General features: G+C 42.6%; 1 protein-coding gene across 3 annotated transcripts in view; it reads left to right on the top strand.

Annotated features, from left to right (window-relative positions):
- ATP13A3 (ATPase 13A3) overlaps positions 1-18,230 on the top strand; it is a 156,796-nt gene that overhangs the window by 84,811 nt on the left and 53,755 nt on the right. For all 3 annotated transcript variants that reach the window (XM_040349508.1, XM_040349511.1, XM_040349509.1), the window contains exons 12-16: positions 4,470-4,627; positions 4,756-4,944; positions 5,921-5,982; positions 10,386-10,536; positions 15,438-15,554. In XM_040349508.1, coding sequence (XP_040205442.1) covers positions 4,470-4,627; positions 4,756-4,944; positions 5,921-5,982; positions 10,386-10,536; positions 15,438-15,554 — 677 coding nt within the window. The remainder of the gene's footprint in view (positions 1-4,469; positions 4,628-4,755; positions 4,945-5,920; positions 5,983-10,385; positions 10,537-15,437; positions 15,555-18,230) is intronic.

Here is an 18,230-nt window from a genome sequence, read left to right on the forward strand (position 1 = left end):
GTCTTTTGATGTCTGCTTGTTTTTCTTTGTTTTTGGCGGCTGCAATACTAATAACGTGGCCTCTCAAGACCGCCTTATGAGCTACCCATATAGTGGTGGGCAATGTGTCTCCATTTACATTATCTGCAAAGTAATTTTCAATATGGGAGGAGATTGCGGACCTGTTTGCTGTGTCTGTCAAGAGGGAATCGTTAAAACGCCAATTATAAGGTGATGGGATGAGGCCTATGTAGGATGTGGAAAATGTGACAATGTTGTGGTCAGACCACGGGCATGGGTAGATTTCAGCCTGAGCGGAATTGGCCAGTAAGATAGGTGTGGAGAATATATAGTCGAGTCTGGCGTAGCAGTCATGTGGGTGTGAATAGTGGGTGTAAGCCTTAGTGCCTGTGTTATGGGCTCTCCAGGTGTCAATCAGCTGTGATTTGTTAAGAAGACGGTTGATGGTTTTGGAGAAGGATTTGGTGTGGGGGGAAATAATGCTCCTATCTAGTACTGGATGGGCGGCTAAATTGAAATCACCACTAATTATCATATGTGGCGAGTGAAATTTGTCTAGGGTTTCACAAAACTTGGAGAAGAACAAGGTGTGGGTGTCATTGGGGGCATATACTGAGGCTATAGTGATGTCGCGGTTGTTGTTTCCTTTGAGAATAAGGTATCGACTATCAGGATCTCTATATATATATTATGAATGTCAAAGACCAGTGAGTTACGTATGAAAATAGCAACGCCCCTGGTCTTGTTAAAGGTGGTAAAGTAAGCCTGATTATATAGTTTATTGAAGTACTTAGGGTGGTTGGATGAGGCAAAGTGGGTCTCCTGTAATAGTATAATGTTCGCGCCCAGCCTTTTGTACTGCTGGAATGCCTTTTTCCGTTTATGGGGAGAGTTAAAGCCGTTAGTATTATGTGACAGTATTTTAAGTCCCATTCCAGCAGACAAAGAGAGCTAGCGTGAGGGTAGCCATAGTGTACATAGGACCAAGGAGATGGCGGCAAACCAACCTAAATTGACCAATGACACCCAGAGGTGTAGATGTGTGTGAGAGCTTGTAAATAATAATAGTGTGACATAGATTAGACAGTTCAAGCAATAATTTGAGGGAGAACATAGTGTGTATGGACACTAGGGAGTGGTGACTAACCATCTAGTTTGACCAAAAATACCCAAAGATGTAGATGAGCACAAAAGCTTGCATACAATAACAGTGTAACATGTTCCAAACATTTTAAGCAATATGTTAAAGTGCGTTACAGACCTGGTAACTACCAGGAACCTTGGGACAGGTAGGAACCCATCAGGAAAAACAGTAAAAGAAAAAATAAGGGACCAAAAAAAGAGGTCCATTTCCGGCATCAGTTCCAGCCGGACCACCACGGGAGGTGGAGGTCCGGAAGAGAACCGAGGCAGGATGGGGGTCAATCCAGCGACGGTGGACACACCCGACCCTGTAATGAGAGCTGCATTGAATATACAAGAGAAAATACCTGCGGCAATGTATAATAGCACGGGATAAAATGACATAGAGACAAAAAATATAAGTGCTTGAGAGTTTAAACAAGGTTGCAATCAGAGGTGGGCAGAGGTGGGGGAGGGACCATGAGGTTAAACTGTGATGCAGGGATATATCAGATCAGTACAGTGTGATAATCCCGGGGACCCATATCCCCGCCGTGGATCTATGGTTGGTAAAGTCAGACCTGGAGCAACCTTAGTGCGTAATAGAAAATAAAATAATAAAAAAAAAAAGGGGGGAATTTTTTTTTTAGAAAAACAAAAACGAAGGGTGTTGATCAGCAGCATGTTATGAGCACAGGTGGTGTTTCCCAACAGAGAGAACTTGTGGCCAAAAGGGGCCAAACATGGAAAAAAGGGTGGTTAGGGCGCAGCGAAAGTCTGAGCAGGGGCTGTGTTGAGATAACTGGAGGAGGTCAGGAACAGATCATGCCTGTTGGTTTTGAAATGGGTTAAACAGTCTCCTCTGATCTCTTTGGCTTCTTCAGTTGGAAGGGGTAGACCAAATGGGGGAGGGTCTAGGAGTGGCGGGGGGGCGAGCCTGCGGTTCGGGAGGCAGGAGGCCCAGCTTAATCAGGAGTTCTTTCCCCTCAATCACGTTGAAAACCGTGTATGTAGAGCCATTATGGGGGATCGTAAGCTTGAAGGGAAAGCCCCAGCGGTACCTTATCCTGGCAGACTGTAGAACCGAGGTGACCTCCTTCATCCTGCGCCTCCTATCCAGGGTGGCCGGGGAGATATCAGGATACATTTGAATCCTTTTGCCTTCATAGGAGATATTAGGAGTATTTCTGGATGCTCGCATGATATCCTCCTTCACCAGAAAGTCTTTCATACACATGATCACATCCCTGGGTGGATTGTCAGGGGTGGGTTTGGGACGGAGGGCCCTGTGGATCCTGTCGCATGCAAATGCCGATAACGTTTTTTCTGGGAGAAGGTCATGAAATATTTTTGAGACTGCAGGCATGAGGTCTATGGTGGACTCAGGGATACCGCGTACACGTATATTCTGGCGGCGGTTTCGGTTGTCTAAGTCCTCGACCTGAGCCTGCATGAAAGCAAAATTGTCAGCAAGGTTCTCATAGTCCTTCCTTAGGTCGTTATGTGCTAGTGAGAGTTCATCGTGCTTGGTCTCTAAGAGATCTGTGCGGCCTCCTATGCTTGCGATCTCCTGTGAGAGGGCTGCTGTGGACTAGTGCACCTCTTTCTCAATCTTATCTACAAGCTTATTGAAGATTAGGGAGAGGCTCTCATCCAAGTCTGCCTTGGAGAGGGGAGAGTTGTGTTCACGATTTCCTTGTCCCATTTGTGGGTGTGAGACAAGTTCTCCCTCACCCCAAATGCCGCTGCTGGCGCCATTTTGGGACGGTTTCCCGGACCTCTGCTCCATGTCTAGGAGGAAGTTTGTGAGCGAGTGCTGCTGTCTCTTGCCGAGCTTCTTCTTAGAGCCGGTCATGCACGCAGTGGTCCCGCAGGGGTGCTTATGGATTTCACTGAGAAACAAGGTTTGTGGCCCTGGGGAATCTTGTTTTAGCGGGCCGGGTGTGGCAGAGCTGTGCCTAAGCGCGTCTCATCCTTGTCGCGCCGTGCATGCGCCCCCTGAAATTGTTAGTTCATGCAGTCATCTCGGGTCCCATCCAGCCCACACCCCCCACAGCAGAATATTTGGTGGCTAGGGGCACATCACAGGTATAGAGGCTGCTAAGGTAAGGTGTACCAAGATGGCCGCCAGGGAATGCCAAGGTCTGCAGCCACTTCCAGAGGGGTGACACAAATCAGGCTACAGGGCACAGAGGACGTGGTGGGTGATCTCGGGGGGTATGTGGGAGAGAGTCCGGTCAGGGGGCCGCATACAGGGGAAGAGGTATAGATGGCCCGGGGATCCGGAGGAGCAAGATGGCCGCCGGGTGTAGGCCCAAGCCGCGGCCTGGATTTATGGATGGCCGGGGGTCCACGATCGTCGGGACGGGAGAGAGGTTTTGAGTGTCCTACCTCCGGGTGCCGCAGCAGCGGATGGGTCCGATGATGAACGCCGTCCGTCCCGCGGCCGTAGGACACGGCTGGCTGGCTCGGCAGGGCTTGTAGGCCTCAAGATGGCGGACGCGCAGCTGTGGATGGCGATGGCTGCGAATCTCTCCGCGGACCGATCCGGCGTCCCTCAGACCCAAAACAGGTAGGGATCAGCTCAGGGGGGAGCCAGGAGGTGGAAAATGTGGGTTTTAAGGGCCAAAATCCGGTCGTCTGCCTGGGATGGATGCGGATGTAAACGGCGTGTCCCATTCTTTTCAATGGGGAGGAGCAGTAAAAACCACCGCTCCTCTCACTGCTCCAAAGATGCTGCTGGCAGGACTTTTGGAGCGGTCCCACCAGCGCATCGCCTCAGTGTTAAAGCACTTAGGCTTTCACACTGAGACTGCAGGGCAGGAGTTTTTCAAGCGGTATTTAGCGTTAAACCGCCTGGGAAAAACTCCTCAATGTGAAAGGGACTAAAACAACGATCTCAGAACCAATTCTATCATACAGTTTGTAGTGTACTTAGATTTGCAAAACAATGGGATAAAGGAATATTCCTGAACTTTGGGATTTTTTTTTTGGGGTTACTGTGAAATTGTGTGAATGAATCAATGCAGTGCATTTTATCTCGGCTTCCAGAGCTTGGATTCATTTTATGAGCTTACCAAAAATGTAATATTGCAGAATATGCAGCCTCATGCTACATAACTAAACTCCATTTCATGCTGAATAAACTAAATTATTAATGTATCTTAAATTGGAAACCATCTTTAGATAGATTTTTACTCCAAAAGCATCCCAAAAAATCGGATTTAAATAAAATAAAATAAATCATTGATTTATATCCACCCTGATTTTCAGTACATGTATACCCAGCTTTAGTGTTACCAAATCCTTGCTGTCTCTTATTTATCTGTTGTGTGTTATTCCCCCAGGATTCAGCACATCTAAAGGACAGCTTATTCGCTCCATATTGTATCCAAAGCCAACAGACTTCAAACTTTACAGAGATGCCTATCTGTTCCTGCTCTGTCTGGTTGCGGTGGCTGGGGTTGGGTTCCTTTACACAGTTGTAAATAGTATTTTAAATCAGGTAATATTTTTTGCTTTTATATATTGATATTTATTTTGAGTTAACAGAGTTAATATTAAGCGATAAAAAAATCTAAAATGTGTTTTATCAGGTTTTAACAGTATATTGTGTCCTGTGTCTGTTTTTAGGTCTCCGCTAGCACTATTGTTATTGAGTCACTTGACATCATAACCATTACAGTACCTCCTGCCCTTCCTGCTGCTTTAACTGCTGGGATTGTGTATGCACAGAGGCGCCTGAAAAAACTTGGCATCTTTTGTATCAGCCCACAGAGAATCAACATTTGTGGACAGTTAAACCTCATATGCTTTGACAAGGTAAATATTTTTGTAGCTTAAAGGGGTTGTAAAGGTTTGTTTTTTATTTTCTAAATAGGTCCCTTTATGCTAGTGCATTGTTGGTTCACTTACCTTTTTCCTTCAATTTCCCTTCTAAATGTTTTTTTTCTTTGTCTGAATTTCTCACTTCCTGTTTCTCCTCAGTAAGCTGTTCTAAATGACTTTCCAGGGTGATGGTGGAAAGCTTACTGAGGAGAAACAGGAAGTGAGAAATTCAAACAAAGAAAACAAACATTTAGAAGGGAAATTGAAGGAAAAGGTAAGTGAACCAACAATGCACTAGCTTAAAGGAACCTGTTTAGAAAATAAAAGACGAACCTTTACAACCCCTTATTAACTGTACTTTTCATAGACAACAGTTCTCTGAGTAAAATATAGACGCTCACTCATACTGTAATACACACATTGCCTTTAAATTGCTTTGATGCATTACATTTCTTAAAAAGTGAATTATATTGATTAGCAAAAATGCAGGTAAATGCATACAAAATGCACAGTGCATGACTTTTCACCTTTGCTCTGCAATGCTTCGATGAGAAGAGGTCAAGTTGTATCATCACCATCACAAGTGATACAGCATGCAATAATGAAACAAAAAAAAATTACATGGGCACCATTTTTAAGTATTCCTAAAAGAAGAATACCTTTTCCCTAATCGTCAGCTACCTGAGGGTAATGCTTCTTTGTAAGCTGTTGATTCGTGTGAAGTCTGATTTTAATAACTAGAGGAATTTAAGAAGATATTGTAATTTGTTTTGCATACATTTCAGATGCTTTAAAAAAAAAATTAAGAATTCTGTGTTTCAGAAAAACCTTCCTATGTTTTTTTTTTTGTTAATAGAATTGTTTTGTCAGGCTTTAACATAGAACAGATTTATACGCTATATTTGTCAGGGTTTATATATTCTCTTTTTCAGAAAGATATTTTAAATGTAGCTGTCTCTTGTGTTTTCAGACTGGCACTCTTACTGAAGACGGACTGGACCTTTGGGGAATCCAGAGAGTAGATCATGCACGGTGAGAATTTTACATGGGCGCCTCATACTTTTGAAGTGAATAATTCCACATGGATTGTAGTGACATATGGATCTCAATGCCCTCTACATTGGATCATTGTATATTACTTGTGCTTTGATATGTTGGTAGTTATGGAATAAGGTAAAATGCTCTTCTCTGTGCTCATTAAGGGACATAGCAGAGATCATTTGATTTTGACTGTTGGGTTATAGTGCTGCCTGTAGCAGTTGGACACTGCTGTCTAGAACCCTGATCTGTTAGAGGTAGCTTAGTCTTTGGCCATACACAGAGCTAATTTTGTCTGGTTCCTGATGAATTTCATCATCTTCCTACCCAACATCCTTCTGAAAAGGAGCTGGTCAGAAAATTGTCCAATCAGATGCAACCACTTATTCTGACAGCTGAATGACAAAAAGTCCATGGAGGGGTAAAGGATTCAAGACAGTAGTATACCTGAGACCCCAATGACCCCTAACAGGGATCCTAAAAAGGATGTGGAAGCCTGCATGTCGGGAGTGGTTACAGTGCCAGCAAAAGGGAACACCTTATCCATAGGTTTCTAGCTGGGGAGCAACCAGTCAGTGCTTATAAAATGCCCTGATAACAGTAGCCGCCAGCAGACAGTAAAAGATTGTCTAGAAGCCAAATGTACTTACTGCTCCTGCTGTTCCAGTACCCCCATTGACGGGTAAGCCATGCAGAACCTGTCCTCCAGCAGTCTTGGATGCAGCTTTGTGCTCATGGATCCATCAATCACATGCTAAAGCCACATCAAGTGAGGGCAGGAAGGCCTTGGGCACAGTGTTTCTCAACAGGCTGCATACAGCTGTGCTCTCCTAAAGGAATATTCAAACGCCAAGACACCTGTTGATTGAAAAAAATCCACCAGTTTGGGAAAAAATGTAACTAGCACAAAAAAATGGGAACCCGAGAAGGGATGCTCAGTTCCTCTTTCCCTGATGCTAGGCAAAAAAAGTTGCCTCTAACAGATGGGAGTTTTGGCCACCAGCAGGGACTTATTTTTGTGCTTGGTGTTTTACTACTGCAAGTTGAACTATAACTCAGTGCAGTGGTCAAGTTATTAAAATATCTGCTGTGTCCTTTAACCACTAGCTGTCTGGGGCATGTTTTTTACATGCATGTTAAAATAGTTTTTTTGCTAGAAAACTAATTGGAACCCTCAAACATTACATATGTTCTGAATGCAGTGGCCCTGGAGGATAAATTGGTGACTGTTGCAGATTTTGGTCATAAAAGATTTGCACAGCCATTTATCAGATTTTCAGAACAAAATACACGAATGAATACATGAATTTTAGTGCACACAAATGGAATGCCCAATTTTTGTAAATATATATGATGGTGTTGCATAGAATAAATAGATACCAAACATGTCAAGATTTAAAATTGCACACACCTGTGAAGTGGCGACAAACTACAGTACCTAAAATTGCCCATAGGAGACACGTTGAACACCCTTACAGGTTATCAGTTTACAGTTAAATGTAATAATGCTAGAATTATTGCTCCCGCTCTGTTTTTGGCAATAAATCATGTGTGGTACAAGCACCGTTTCATAGGCTTGGTGGACCTGCATTGGTATTCACATTTGCGTGTGAATACGGAGGGACGGGGTCGCTTTAAAATTTTTTCAATTGCATCTTTTTTACACTTTTTTTTATTTAACTTTATTCCTGTCACAGGGTGAATAAGCCCCCTTGTCATAGCTTTGGGTAATGACAGGTACACTTTGTGGAGGCTTCAGGGTTTGTTAGACCCCTGATGTCTCCCCTCTCCTCTAAGGAAGCTGATCAAACGCAGATTGTGTTTGATCAGCTGCTTCCCTGGCTGTAACAACACTGAAACTAGTCATGAAATGCTTGTCGCTTCCAGCTTCATTCATCAGACATGTTACTCCATGTCCTCTGTGGGCACATTCTCGACCTCTCATCGCAGTGGAGGAAGTCGGGGGGCTATCCAAGCGCTGTAAAAGTGATCAAGTGGCTGTAAAACTGAATTTGCAGTAGAAAGTCATCTTTTTTTCCTTTTTTTGACTGTCCTTCGGGCTGGCCACAGCTTTGAGGGTTCTCCTGTGATTAACTCTAAGAAAATAGCGCCTAAAAAATGGCTCATCTGCAGCCGGTGCTCTTGCAGGACGTTAGAAATAAGTCCTGCAAGCAGCATTTTGGAGCTGTTTGCGAGTGGCGTATACACCGCTCCTCCACCGCCCTTGCCCATTAGAATACATGGGCATCGGCGCTACAGGGGTGCTTTTAATCCCTTCTAGGGGGTTGAAAGCTCGCCAAAGGGCCGCCATAACAGCGGCAAAGCACTGCTAAAGCTAACGGAGCTTTACCGCTACCACCCCAGTGTGAAATGACTCTTACAGGTAAGCTGTAGGAAATATACACACATATAAAGGGGGAAAAAATGTGATTAAAAAAAAAAAACATTATAATCTGTTAAATGCTTTGCCTTTCATTTCTACATTAACCACTTGCCTACCAGGTCAATTCTGACATTTCTTCCTACATTTAAAAATCATCTTTTTTTTTTTTTTTTTTTTTTTTAAACTATACAAAACCCCCAAACATTATGTGTTTTTTTTTTAGTAGAGACCCTAGAGAATAAAATGGCGGTATTTGCTCAGCTATTTTTCAAACGCGTTTTTTTTGGGGGAAAAAAAAGTTTTGTGCATTAAAACAAAACTGTAGTGTATGTAAACATCCCTTGTAATAGGAATAGTGTGTGACAGGTTTTCTTTACAGTGAGATCTGGGGTCAATAAGTCCCCAGATCTCGCCTCTAGGTTGGGAAGCCTGAAATAAAAATAAAAAAATAAATGGCTTCCCAGCTAAAGGGGGCGGCATTCTTTTCAAATGAAGAGGTCGGGTGTGATATCACATTGCGCCTGGCCTCTGAACGATCATAGAGACTCCGGGGACCATCTGGCCTGCTGGGTATTCCTTGTCAACATCCATCGCTGGTCGGTTCTTTCTCCGGTTTGGCGATGGCAGGAACGAGCAAGGCGTCCCCTTCTGCCGCCTATAAGAACAATCAAGCAGCTGAATAGCCGCTGTGATTGTTCTTATGGGACAGGGAACCATAGCAGACAACGTCATGTGACGTTGGGTGGACGGGAAGTGGATAAACTGAGTGGGTTGTTTTACCAGGTTAGGGTTTACAATCACTTTAAAAGATGGTACCAGGATTATGGCTGCATGAGCCTGGTATAACCACTTGCTGTCCTGGATGTATACCATATATTTAAATCCTACACGCCAAATGAACGTAAAATAAAGTTATGCCCAATACACTAGTGCAGGCATCACAAAATAGAGTTGTAGTCTGGATCTGGCCTGAGCCACTGCTCCACTTAGAGGCTGGTGCTTCAGGGACAGAGGGGGGTCTTAATATGAAGGGGGATTGGGATATGCGGGGGGGGGGGGGACTGGGGGCACTGAAGTAAGAAATGGATAGTGATATAGGAGGAGAGGGGTTTGTGATGTGATGGCTCTTGGTCATTGCACAAACATGAGATTTAGATCTCTGCTGGAAGAACATTTTACTGATTGGACCTCCTTGAATTTTCATGCAATAACACTGCATTAATAGTTCAGGTTTCTGCCCTTAGTGTGTTTCTGGACAAGAGGTAAACAATACTAGCATATGAATTTTGAAAGCCTTGTGCATAATTCAGGAAGATGATGATGCCTCCTTGGGGTATAGCCTTGTTCTGCAAACCATATCTCTGCTTTCTTACTGGGGAGCTTGTCTTGTTTTCAGTGTTCTTTATAACCGTGAATAAGATCATTCATCCAGTGAAATGCAAGCTTGTTCTGGGTCAGTGACTCCAAGCATTTAAGCCAAAGGATAATCGGGATGACTAACTTTCAGAAGGATGGCAGTAGCAGCACTCATATGACATATGTCTAATTCCAGTTAAGACCCCTTTCACACTTGTGTGACTTTGGACATCAAAGTCACATGACAAGTCGCACCCCATGATTCCCAATGATGACCATTCATATCTGTGCGACGTCAAGTCTCACTGACTTCAAAGTAGTCCCTGTACTACTTTGGTCCGATTTTGATGCGAGTTGATGCATAGACCTCAAGTTTACGCAGGCATTCCCTGAAATAGCGGCAAAATTACACGACTTTGACGTCACGGCAGTGTCAAAGTTGCTTTTGTGTTTGGAGCTACTTCATCCAGGAAAGTGGGGCAGGTTCAGGCATTCTTCATGATAGAGGATTTTTTTAAACTTGCTCTAGTGTTTAATTAGCCCTCTATTTAGTCACTCCTTTGTTTATAAACACATGCACTTAGTTACATAATGTAACTGTAATTCTTTGTTACAATATTGTAATTTTTTCTAATTACGTTTTCTGTAATAATTTCAGGTTCCTTCTGTCAGAAGAAAAAGCTTGCAGTGAGGGTTTGGTCACGTCTCATTTTGTTGCCTGTATGGCAACCTGCCATTCACTCACAAAGATTGATGGAGTGATTTCAGGTGATCCTCTAGACTTAAAAATGTTTGAAGCCATAGGATGGGTGAGTGGTCTTGTCTTTCTTCTTGCTAACTACCCATGCTTAGTTTCATGTTGATTGTCTATACTTTTACACACAGTGTGTTGCCCTGAGCTGTTCAGTGGGTAATATAGTCCTCAAGAAATTTGCTGTTCCTCATATTTCCTCTTTTTTGTAGAACTTATTTGTGAAATCCAGCCATCATCCAAAAGGCCTTGTACCTAAATACTATGGTGTAACCGAATCCCAAATGGGACAGGGATTAAAGCCGTTTAGGATATTCCATTCCCGAACCCAAGGCAGCTATCGACACCCCACAATCCGGCAAACACGACCCATACGAATTCCCCCATTAACGAGACACAGCTCTGTTTGAGGTTCAACAGAAATGACAATCTTTATTGAGAAGCAGGCTCTTGTATACACAAAAAGAATACTGCAGTAACCAAATGAACAATGACCCAACTCCACCCACATCATACAATGGTTCCTAACGAGCCTCAATACACATCTTTTAGTAGCAATTCTGTCTCCGGCTCTGACGTAATTTACATGAGCTAATTGACTACAGCTGATAATTCAGACACCTGACCATTTAGGCTGTCTGTTAACTCACAACACACATTTATCACAGTAGCAGACTTAATTACCACAATAGACAATATAATGCAATCACAGCAAGCTTTATAATACACTACAGCCAACACACAATACAGGGTCAATTAGCACAAGCCACAATGAAAGACCTTCATAACCCATCCTAGATTCATTTACATCACACCAAACAGACAGGTGGGCTGGAGTTGATGACATTAACACCTAACAACAGTATGTGTCCCCACATTATGAATGAGTCACTCTTTCAATTAACCTGTTGAGTTCAGAATCAACAAACCGCAACCAGTTCTCCACAGATATCCTGGAATATATTGTGGATAATAATTACATAATAGTCCCATCTCAGGTAGTCCGAGATATATTCTGACTGTCCATTATTTTCTGGCTTATGCTTTCTAAGAGCTTCTGGGTCCCACGGGCCCTCCCCGTTACATATGGAAAACCTTACCTCTAGCAATCATTATCACGCTTTGTTTAATTAGCATTTTCATATAGGAGGTTAAAAAAAGCTTTAAAATGCAACATACCCTTTCTTCACTAAAATCCCTTTCAAACGGTGGACTGATTGGGTCTGCCTGTCAGTTTTTTAGGACCCGATCAGACATTCCACTATCCTCTATGGAGCAGCGGATGTAAACGGGCATAGGTTTGTTTGCATCCACTGACAATCCGATCTGCTAAAATAAGATGGGGAACCGTTGATTAAATCGGATGGAAATCTGGTGTAAATGGACAAGCAGTCCTTTTACATCTGTGCACCCATAGAGGAGAGTGGGCAGTGTCTTTGTCTACTGAGCAGGCAGACTCCTGAAGGTGTATTTTTGCTTGTACAATAATGGCTTTGGGACGGTGCCATTGGTGTGCGGTAGGATAATCCAGATGCATCACACGGTTTACTTTTTTTTTTTCATTTTAACTACTTGCCAACTGCCCACCGTCGTTATACGTCCTTACTTTAAAGATGAATATCTCGGTAACGGCAGCAGCTGCTGCCACAATCGAGATATTCATCTCTTCTGTGGGCGGCCGTGTAAACGATAATGGCGGTCTCCGCGGCGGATTCGCCGCGAGATCGCCGTTATCGGTGGCGGGAGAGGGGATCGCGACCGTTCGCTAGCTGAGCGGGGACGAGACTGAAGGAAAAATCTCCTTCGCCCATCCCCATAGCTCTGCTGGGCAGAAGTGACGTCAAAACGTCAGTCCCGCCCAGCCTCTTAAAGAAACATTTTTTTTTTGTCATTTGAAAAAATGACATTTCCAAATTTTTTTTTTTTTTTTTTTTGCATTTAAGCCTATATATGAGATCTGAGGTCTTTTTGACCCCAGATGTCATATTTAAGAGGACCTGTCATGCTTTTTTCTATTACAAGGGATGTTTACATTCCTTGTAATAGGAATAAAAGTGATAATTTTTTTTTTCAGTGTTAAAAATTGTAAAATAAATAAAAATAAATCCGAAAACCAAAAAAAAAAGTTTTTAAAGCGCCCCGACGAGCTCGCGCGTAGAAGCGAACGTATACGCGAGTAGCGCCCGCATATGAAAACGGTATTCATACCACACAAGTGAGGTATCCGCGATCGTTAGAGCGAGAGCAATAATTTTAGCCTTAGGCCTACTCTGTAACTCAAAAAATGCAACCTGTAGAATTTTTTAAACGTCGCCTATCAAGATTTTTAAGGGTAAAAGTTTGACGCCATGCCACGAGCGGGCGCAATTTTTAAGCGTGACATGTTGGGTATCATTTTACTCGGCATAACATTATCTTTCACAATATATAAAAAAATTGGGCCAAATTTATTGTCTTATTTTTTAATTTAAAAAAGTGAATTTTTTCCATAAAAAGTGCGCTTGTAAGACCGCTGCGCAAATACGGTGTGACAAAAAGTATTGCAATGACTGCCATTTTATTCTCTAGGTTGTTAGAAAAAAATATATATAATGTTTGGGGGTTTTAAGTAATTTTCTAGCAAAAAAAAATGGTTTTGTCTCGTAAACACCGACTCTGAAAAACAGGCCCGGGGCTAAAGTGGTTAAAAGCACAATTTACTTAAATGTCACAGAGTGACATTTCTTTAAAGTGGATGTAAACCCACTCTCATCCTTTCTAAACTACTGCCATAGTGCTGATCTATAAGGCTATAGATGGCTCCTGCATGTATCCTTACCTGTCAAATGTCTTCCCTCTGTCTGTTATAAGAACTGAAAAACGGCAGATTCTGTGGGTGGATCTGTTGTCTGGAGCTCGGTGGGTGGAGTCTTGATGTTAGTAGACTCCCCGCCCTCCTCTACACTCCCCTTGTCAACATGCACTTTTTCCTATGTATTCCTTACACTAAATTCCGCTAGGATCACTAACATCTAATCAAAATCCAGAAAGGTAACCACATGACTTCAGAAAAGAAGTGGGGGTGGGAATTGAAAAATTATACCCGTCTCCAGGCTAGTGCATGAGATATGTAAATAACCTGTCACTCACAGCAAGGGGGCGGAACGGACTTAGGTTTTCTCTGTAAGTCCGTTTTATTTCACTGAACAATAAGAGGATTGTTCAGAGCTGGATTAACTCTGTGTGACAAGACTGGACACAGAGGATAGGAAATCTTGTACTGTACATTGTGACATAAAAAAAAAATCGGGTTTACATCCACTTTAAGTTCTGTTGGCCGCAGTGTTCATTCCAGCGCACATTACCATGATGGGTTGGCGTGAACTGGCCTAAGTTATGGATTTTAAAATAGGCAGAGTAGGCACCGCCCTATGTGCCCCATGCCCTTTAAGGTCCCCACAACAACGGATGAAAATATTGATTTGGATTTTAAAAAAAATAAATAAATTACAAAAGCTTTTTTAAATAGTTTACAAAAGATAGAAAAACTAATAAACTGAAAACGATGCATCAAAGACTCTATACAGAAAATGCTGTATTTATGTAATATACCCAAATATAACCTTAAGTACATAAACTATAGACATTATGTTCACATTGCAGATTCTCTTAAAGCTCATGTGTAATGTAGAGAAGTGATGGTCATCTCCATCTAGCGGCCAACGTGCACACTACTTCAATGTTATCCCACTTCAGTGTGCTCATGAGAAGCCTTCAGAAACCTGCGAGGGGGCCCAAGGTTTCAACTGCCTAGTTTAATCCGGCACAGAGTGGTCTCCTTGACAAGACGTTTCACATTGGGGCTGCCTGGAGCAGTCTTTACCATCCCTAATGTAAACAGGCCTTACAACAACATATTTACCCACAGAACAGGGAGATGAAATTAAATCCAACCTTTTCCTGACACACACGTTTTAGCTGTTTGTATAATGTTAGGTTATACAGAAAATCAGGACTGGGTAGTTTTATGAAAGTTCTGATAACCCCTTGAGAGGTCTTGGAATATTTGACAACAATTGTGAGCTGTTGATGGTAAAGTCTGTTTGAAAGGTCTTTAAACCTTTGATCACAGGCTTTAAAGAAAACAGGCTTTGTTGTCCAGAAGTAGTTTCAGTTAAAGTGACAAAAACGATTTTTGCTCTGGACTACTTCTTTCATGCCTAAGCCTATTTCTGACATTTGGCGTTTACAAGTTAAAATCCATATTTTTTGCTAGACATTTTTCTTTACATCCTCTAGGTGGGCGGCATGCAGAGGATGGGGCGTGATTTGCATATTAATTGTGGCAGCCGGCCTAATTTACATAACAATGCCCATGCGATTTACATGTGAATGGCAACGTTAATGCAAAAAATATATAGTATACCTGTGGCATGTGTGTATTTAGATTTAGGTCTATTGTGAAGGATATTTAGGTGCTCTCTGTCGCACTCTTCCATAGGCGTTCCTGGTTTGGAAGTTATAACTCTGCTGGCTGCATAGGGAGGAGGGATGCCGCTCTAGGAAGGGTGTTTGGATATGTAGCTCTCCTCCAAATGGGAACAGCAGGTGCAGGCTAAGCTTAGGCAATTGGATGAAGAGAAAATTCTGGACAGCCACGCTCAAAATCAATGCTTTTATTAAAAAAGAGGTAATCTAAAAAATACAAGCCACAGCAAACAGCGGAATACAGGAGCTTATGCGTTTTCACACATTCAAAAGTGCTTATTCATAGCTGGCTGCATAGTACCAGGTTAGCAACTCACTAGGTAGTAATGCGAGGTAAGAGAGTCAGCAGTGGCGAGATATAGATCATTTTTAAACTTGGCCTGCAGGTTATAGGACTCGCAGGAGCTTTGTTATGTTTAAAATGGTTCAACTATAATTTTGAGTAAAGGCATGGCTAATACTATTTAACAGAATGATTCTATTGCCTTCTAGATCCTGGAAGAAGCCACTGAGGAGGAGACTGCACTACATAACAAGATAATGCCAACAGTTGTTAAACCTCCTAAACAACCGGGCACAGAGCTTAAACCTGCAGACAGTGAGGAAATGGTATGTGTACTCCTAAAAATAGTTATGTGCTTTTTAATTTTCTTTTTTTTTTCATTATTCTGACCTTCAGTCTTTTTTGTTGTGAGCGGCAACAGGATACAGCCTTTAGCCTATTGACAAGATAATTAAAGGGCTAGTATGTGTTGTTGATATAATGCTCATTGAAGGACTATTCTATCTGTATAGATGGGCAGCAGATTTCACACATTAAAGATTACATGCCACGATATAGATTTTTAAAACATAAGCTGTTATGCACCACAGGCTCATAAGAGAGTTTAAGAATCCATAAAATGTATTATGAATTCTGTTCTTCAACCCTGGGCACTTTTTATTAACCACTTAAGACCCGGACCATTATGCAAGTTAAGGACCTTGCCCCTTTTTGCGATTTGGCACTGCGTCGCTTTAACTGACAATTGTGCGGTCGTGCGACGTGGCTCCCAAACAAAATATGGGTCCTTTTTTCCCCACAAATAGAGCTTTCTTTTGGTGGTATTTGGTCACCTCTGCGGTTTTTTATTTGTTGCGCTATACACAATAATAGAGCGACAATTTTGAGAAAAAGGCAATATTTTTTACTTTTTGCTATAATAAATATCCCCCAAAAATATATATAAAAAAAAAAAAATTTTCCCCCCTCAGTTTAGGCCGATCAGTTTTCTTCTACCTGTTTTTGTTAATTGCCGCCATTAGTAGTAAAGAAAAAAAACGCTATAAATTTTGCGCAAACCAATCGATAAACGCTTATTTCGATTTTTTTTTTTATCGATTGGTTTGCGCAAAATTTATAGCGTTTACAAAATAGGGGATAATTTTATTGCATTTTTATAAAAAAATTTTTTTTTTTTACTACTAATGGCGGTGATCAGCGTTTTTTTTTTTTTTTTTTCTGACTTCGACATTATGGCGGACACATCGGACAATTTTGACACATTGTCATTTTCACAGCAAAAAGTGCTATAAAAATGCACTGTTAACCACTAGAGGGCACTGTAGGGTTTAAGTGTGACCTCATATGTGTTTCTAACTGTAGGGGGGTGGGGCTGGACATGTGACGTCAGTGATCTTCTTTCCCTATATCAGGGAACAGACGATCACTGACACTGCCACAATGAAGAACGGGGAAGGTGTGTTTACACACACCTCTCCCCGTTCTTCAGCTCCGGTGACCGATCGCGGGACACCGGCGGCGATTGGGTTCCGCGGGCGTTGTCACGGCGCTTCGGACCGGTACCCCACGGCTGGGCTTAAAGAGACATGTACAGGTACGTGATTGTGCCCAGCCGTGCCATTCTGCCAACGTATATCGGCGTGAATGGGTCCTTAAGTGCTTAAGAGACCTCTTTAAAGCAGTGTTCCGGCCGAAATGATAATTTTTGGATAAAAATACCCCTATAATACACAAGCTTAACCGGTTAACGACCGGCTCACGCCGATATACGTTGGCAGAATGGCATGGCTGGGCAAAGTGATGTATATTTACATCACTTTGAATTTCCTGTTGTGCGCGCAAGGCCCTGCTGCGGACTCCATGACCGTGGGACCTGTGGACTTGATGTCCGCCAGTGTCCCGCGATCGGGTCACAGAGCTGCAGAATGGCGACAGGCCAGTGTAAACAAGGCTTCTCCCCATTCTGCCTAGTGACACTGATCGTTTTCCCCCTCATTGAGAGCAGTGATCAGTGACGTGTCACTCGTAGCCATGCCCCCTAACAGTTAGAATCACTCCCTAGGACATGCTTAACCCCTTCCTAGCCCCCTAGTGGTTAACCCCTTCATTGCCAGTCACATTTATACAGTAATCAGTGCATTTTTACAGCACTGATCGCTGTATAAATGTGAATGGTCCCAAAATAGCGTCAAAAGTGTCCGATGTGTCCACTAAAATGTCGTAGTCACGATAAAAATCGATGATCACCGCCATTACTAGTAAAAAAAAAAAATATTAATAAAAATGCCACGCCGGAGCGTGATTTTGGGAGGAGGACATAGTATGTCCTCCCAGAGTTATTCGGCTATGGCCTGGTCGGTAAGTGGTTAAAGGCTTGATCTGCAAAGCCAGCTTGCGAAAGGTGTCTTTTCCGCATACCCTTCAATGGTGAACACCTGTTTGGTGATTCTCTTAACAAATACATTTACCAAGCAGGTTACTGGGAATTTTTACCCCACAGAAAACGGGTCCTTTTGCTCTAGGTAAGGCCATGCTTTTTATTACAAACCTTGAATCCCAAAACCCTTCTAAGCCTACATAGAAGCCCTTCTCTTAATGAAGGGGAACCCTCAATCCCCAGCGTGGAGGACAGCCTGTTGGCATTTGCACTTGGCTGGATCAGATCTCTGGGTCCAATTTGTCATTAACAGGGACTACACAATAACATTTCTATCCCTGTTCCCTCTTCTATTCCTAGTCTCAAATCTGCAAGATTTACCTAAAAAATATGCAAATTTGTGGGCTGCCCTGTTTCAACATCAGGTACAAGGAGTGGTAATACCAATTCCCGCTGAGGAAAGGTTCAGTGGGTTTTACTCAAATCTATTCGCAGTCCAAAAAGCAAATGCAGGCGTTCGGTCCAGTTTAGACCTGAAATCCCTAAACCGATATCTACATGTCTGCAAATTATACATGGAGTCTGCAAGATCTGACCATGCTTCTTATGCCGCGTACACACGGTC

This window comes from Rana temporaria, chromosome 4 (assembly GCF_905171775.1).
Source record: "Rana temporaria chromosome 4, aRanTem1.1, whole genome shotgun sequence".
In the NCBI taxonomy this organism is placed as follows: Eukaryota; Metazoa; Chordata; class Amphibia; order Anura; family Ranidae; genus Rana; species Rana temporaria.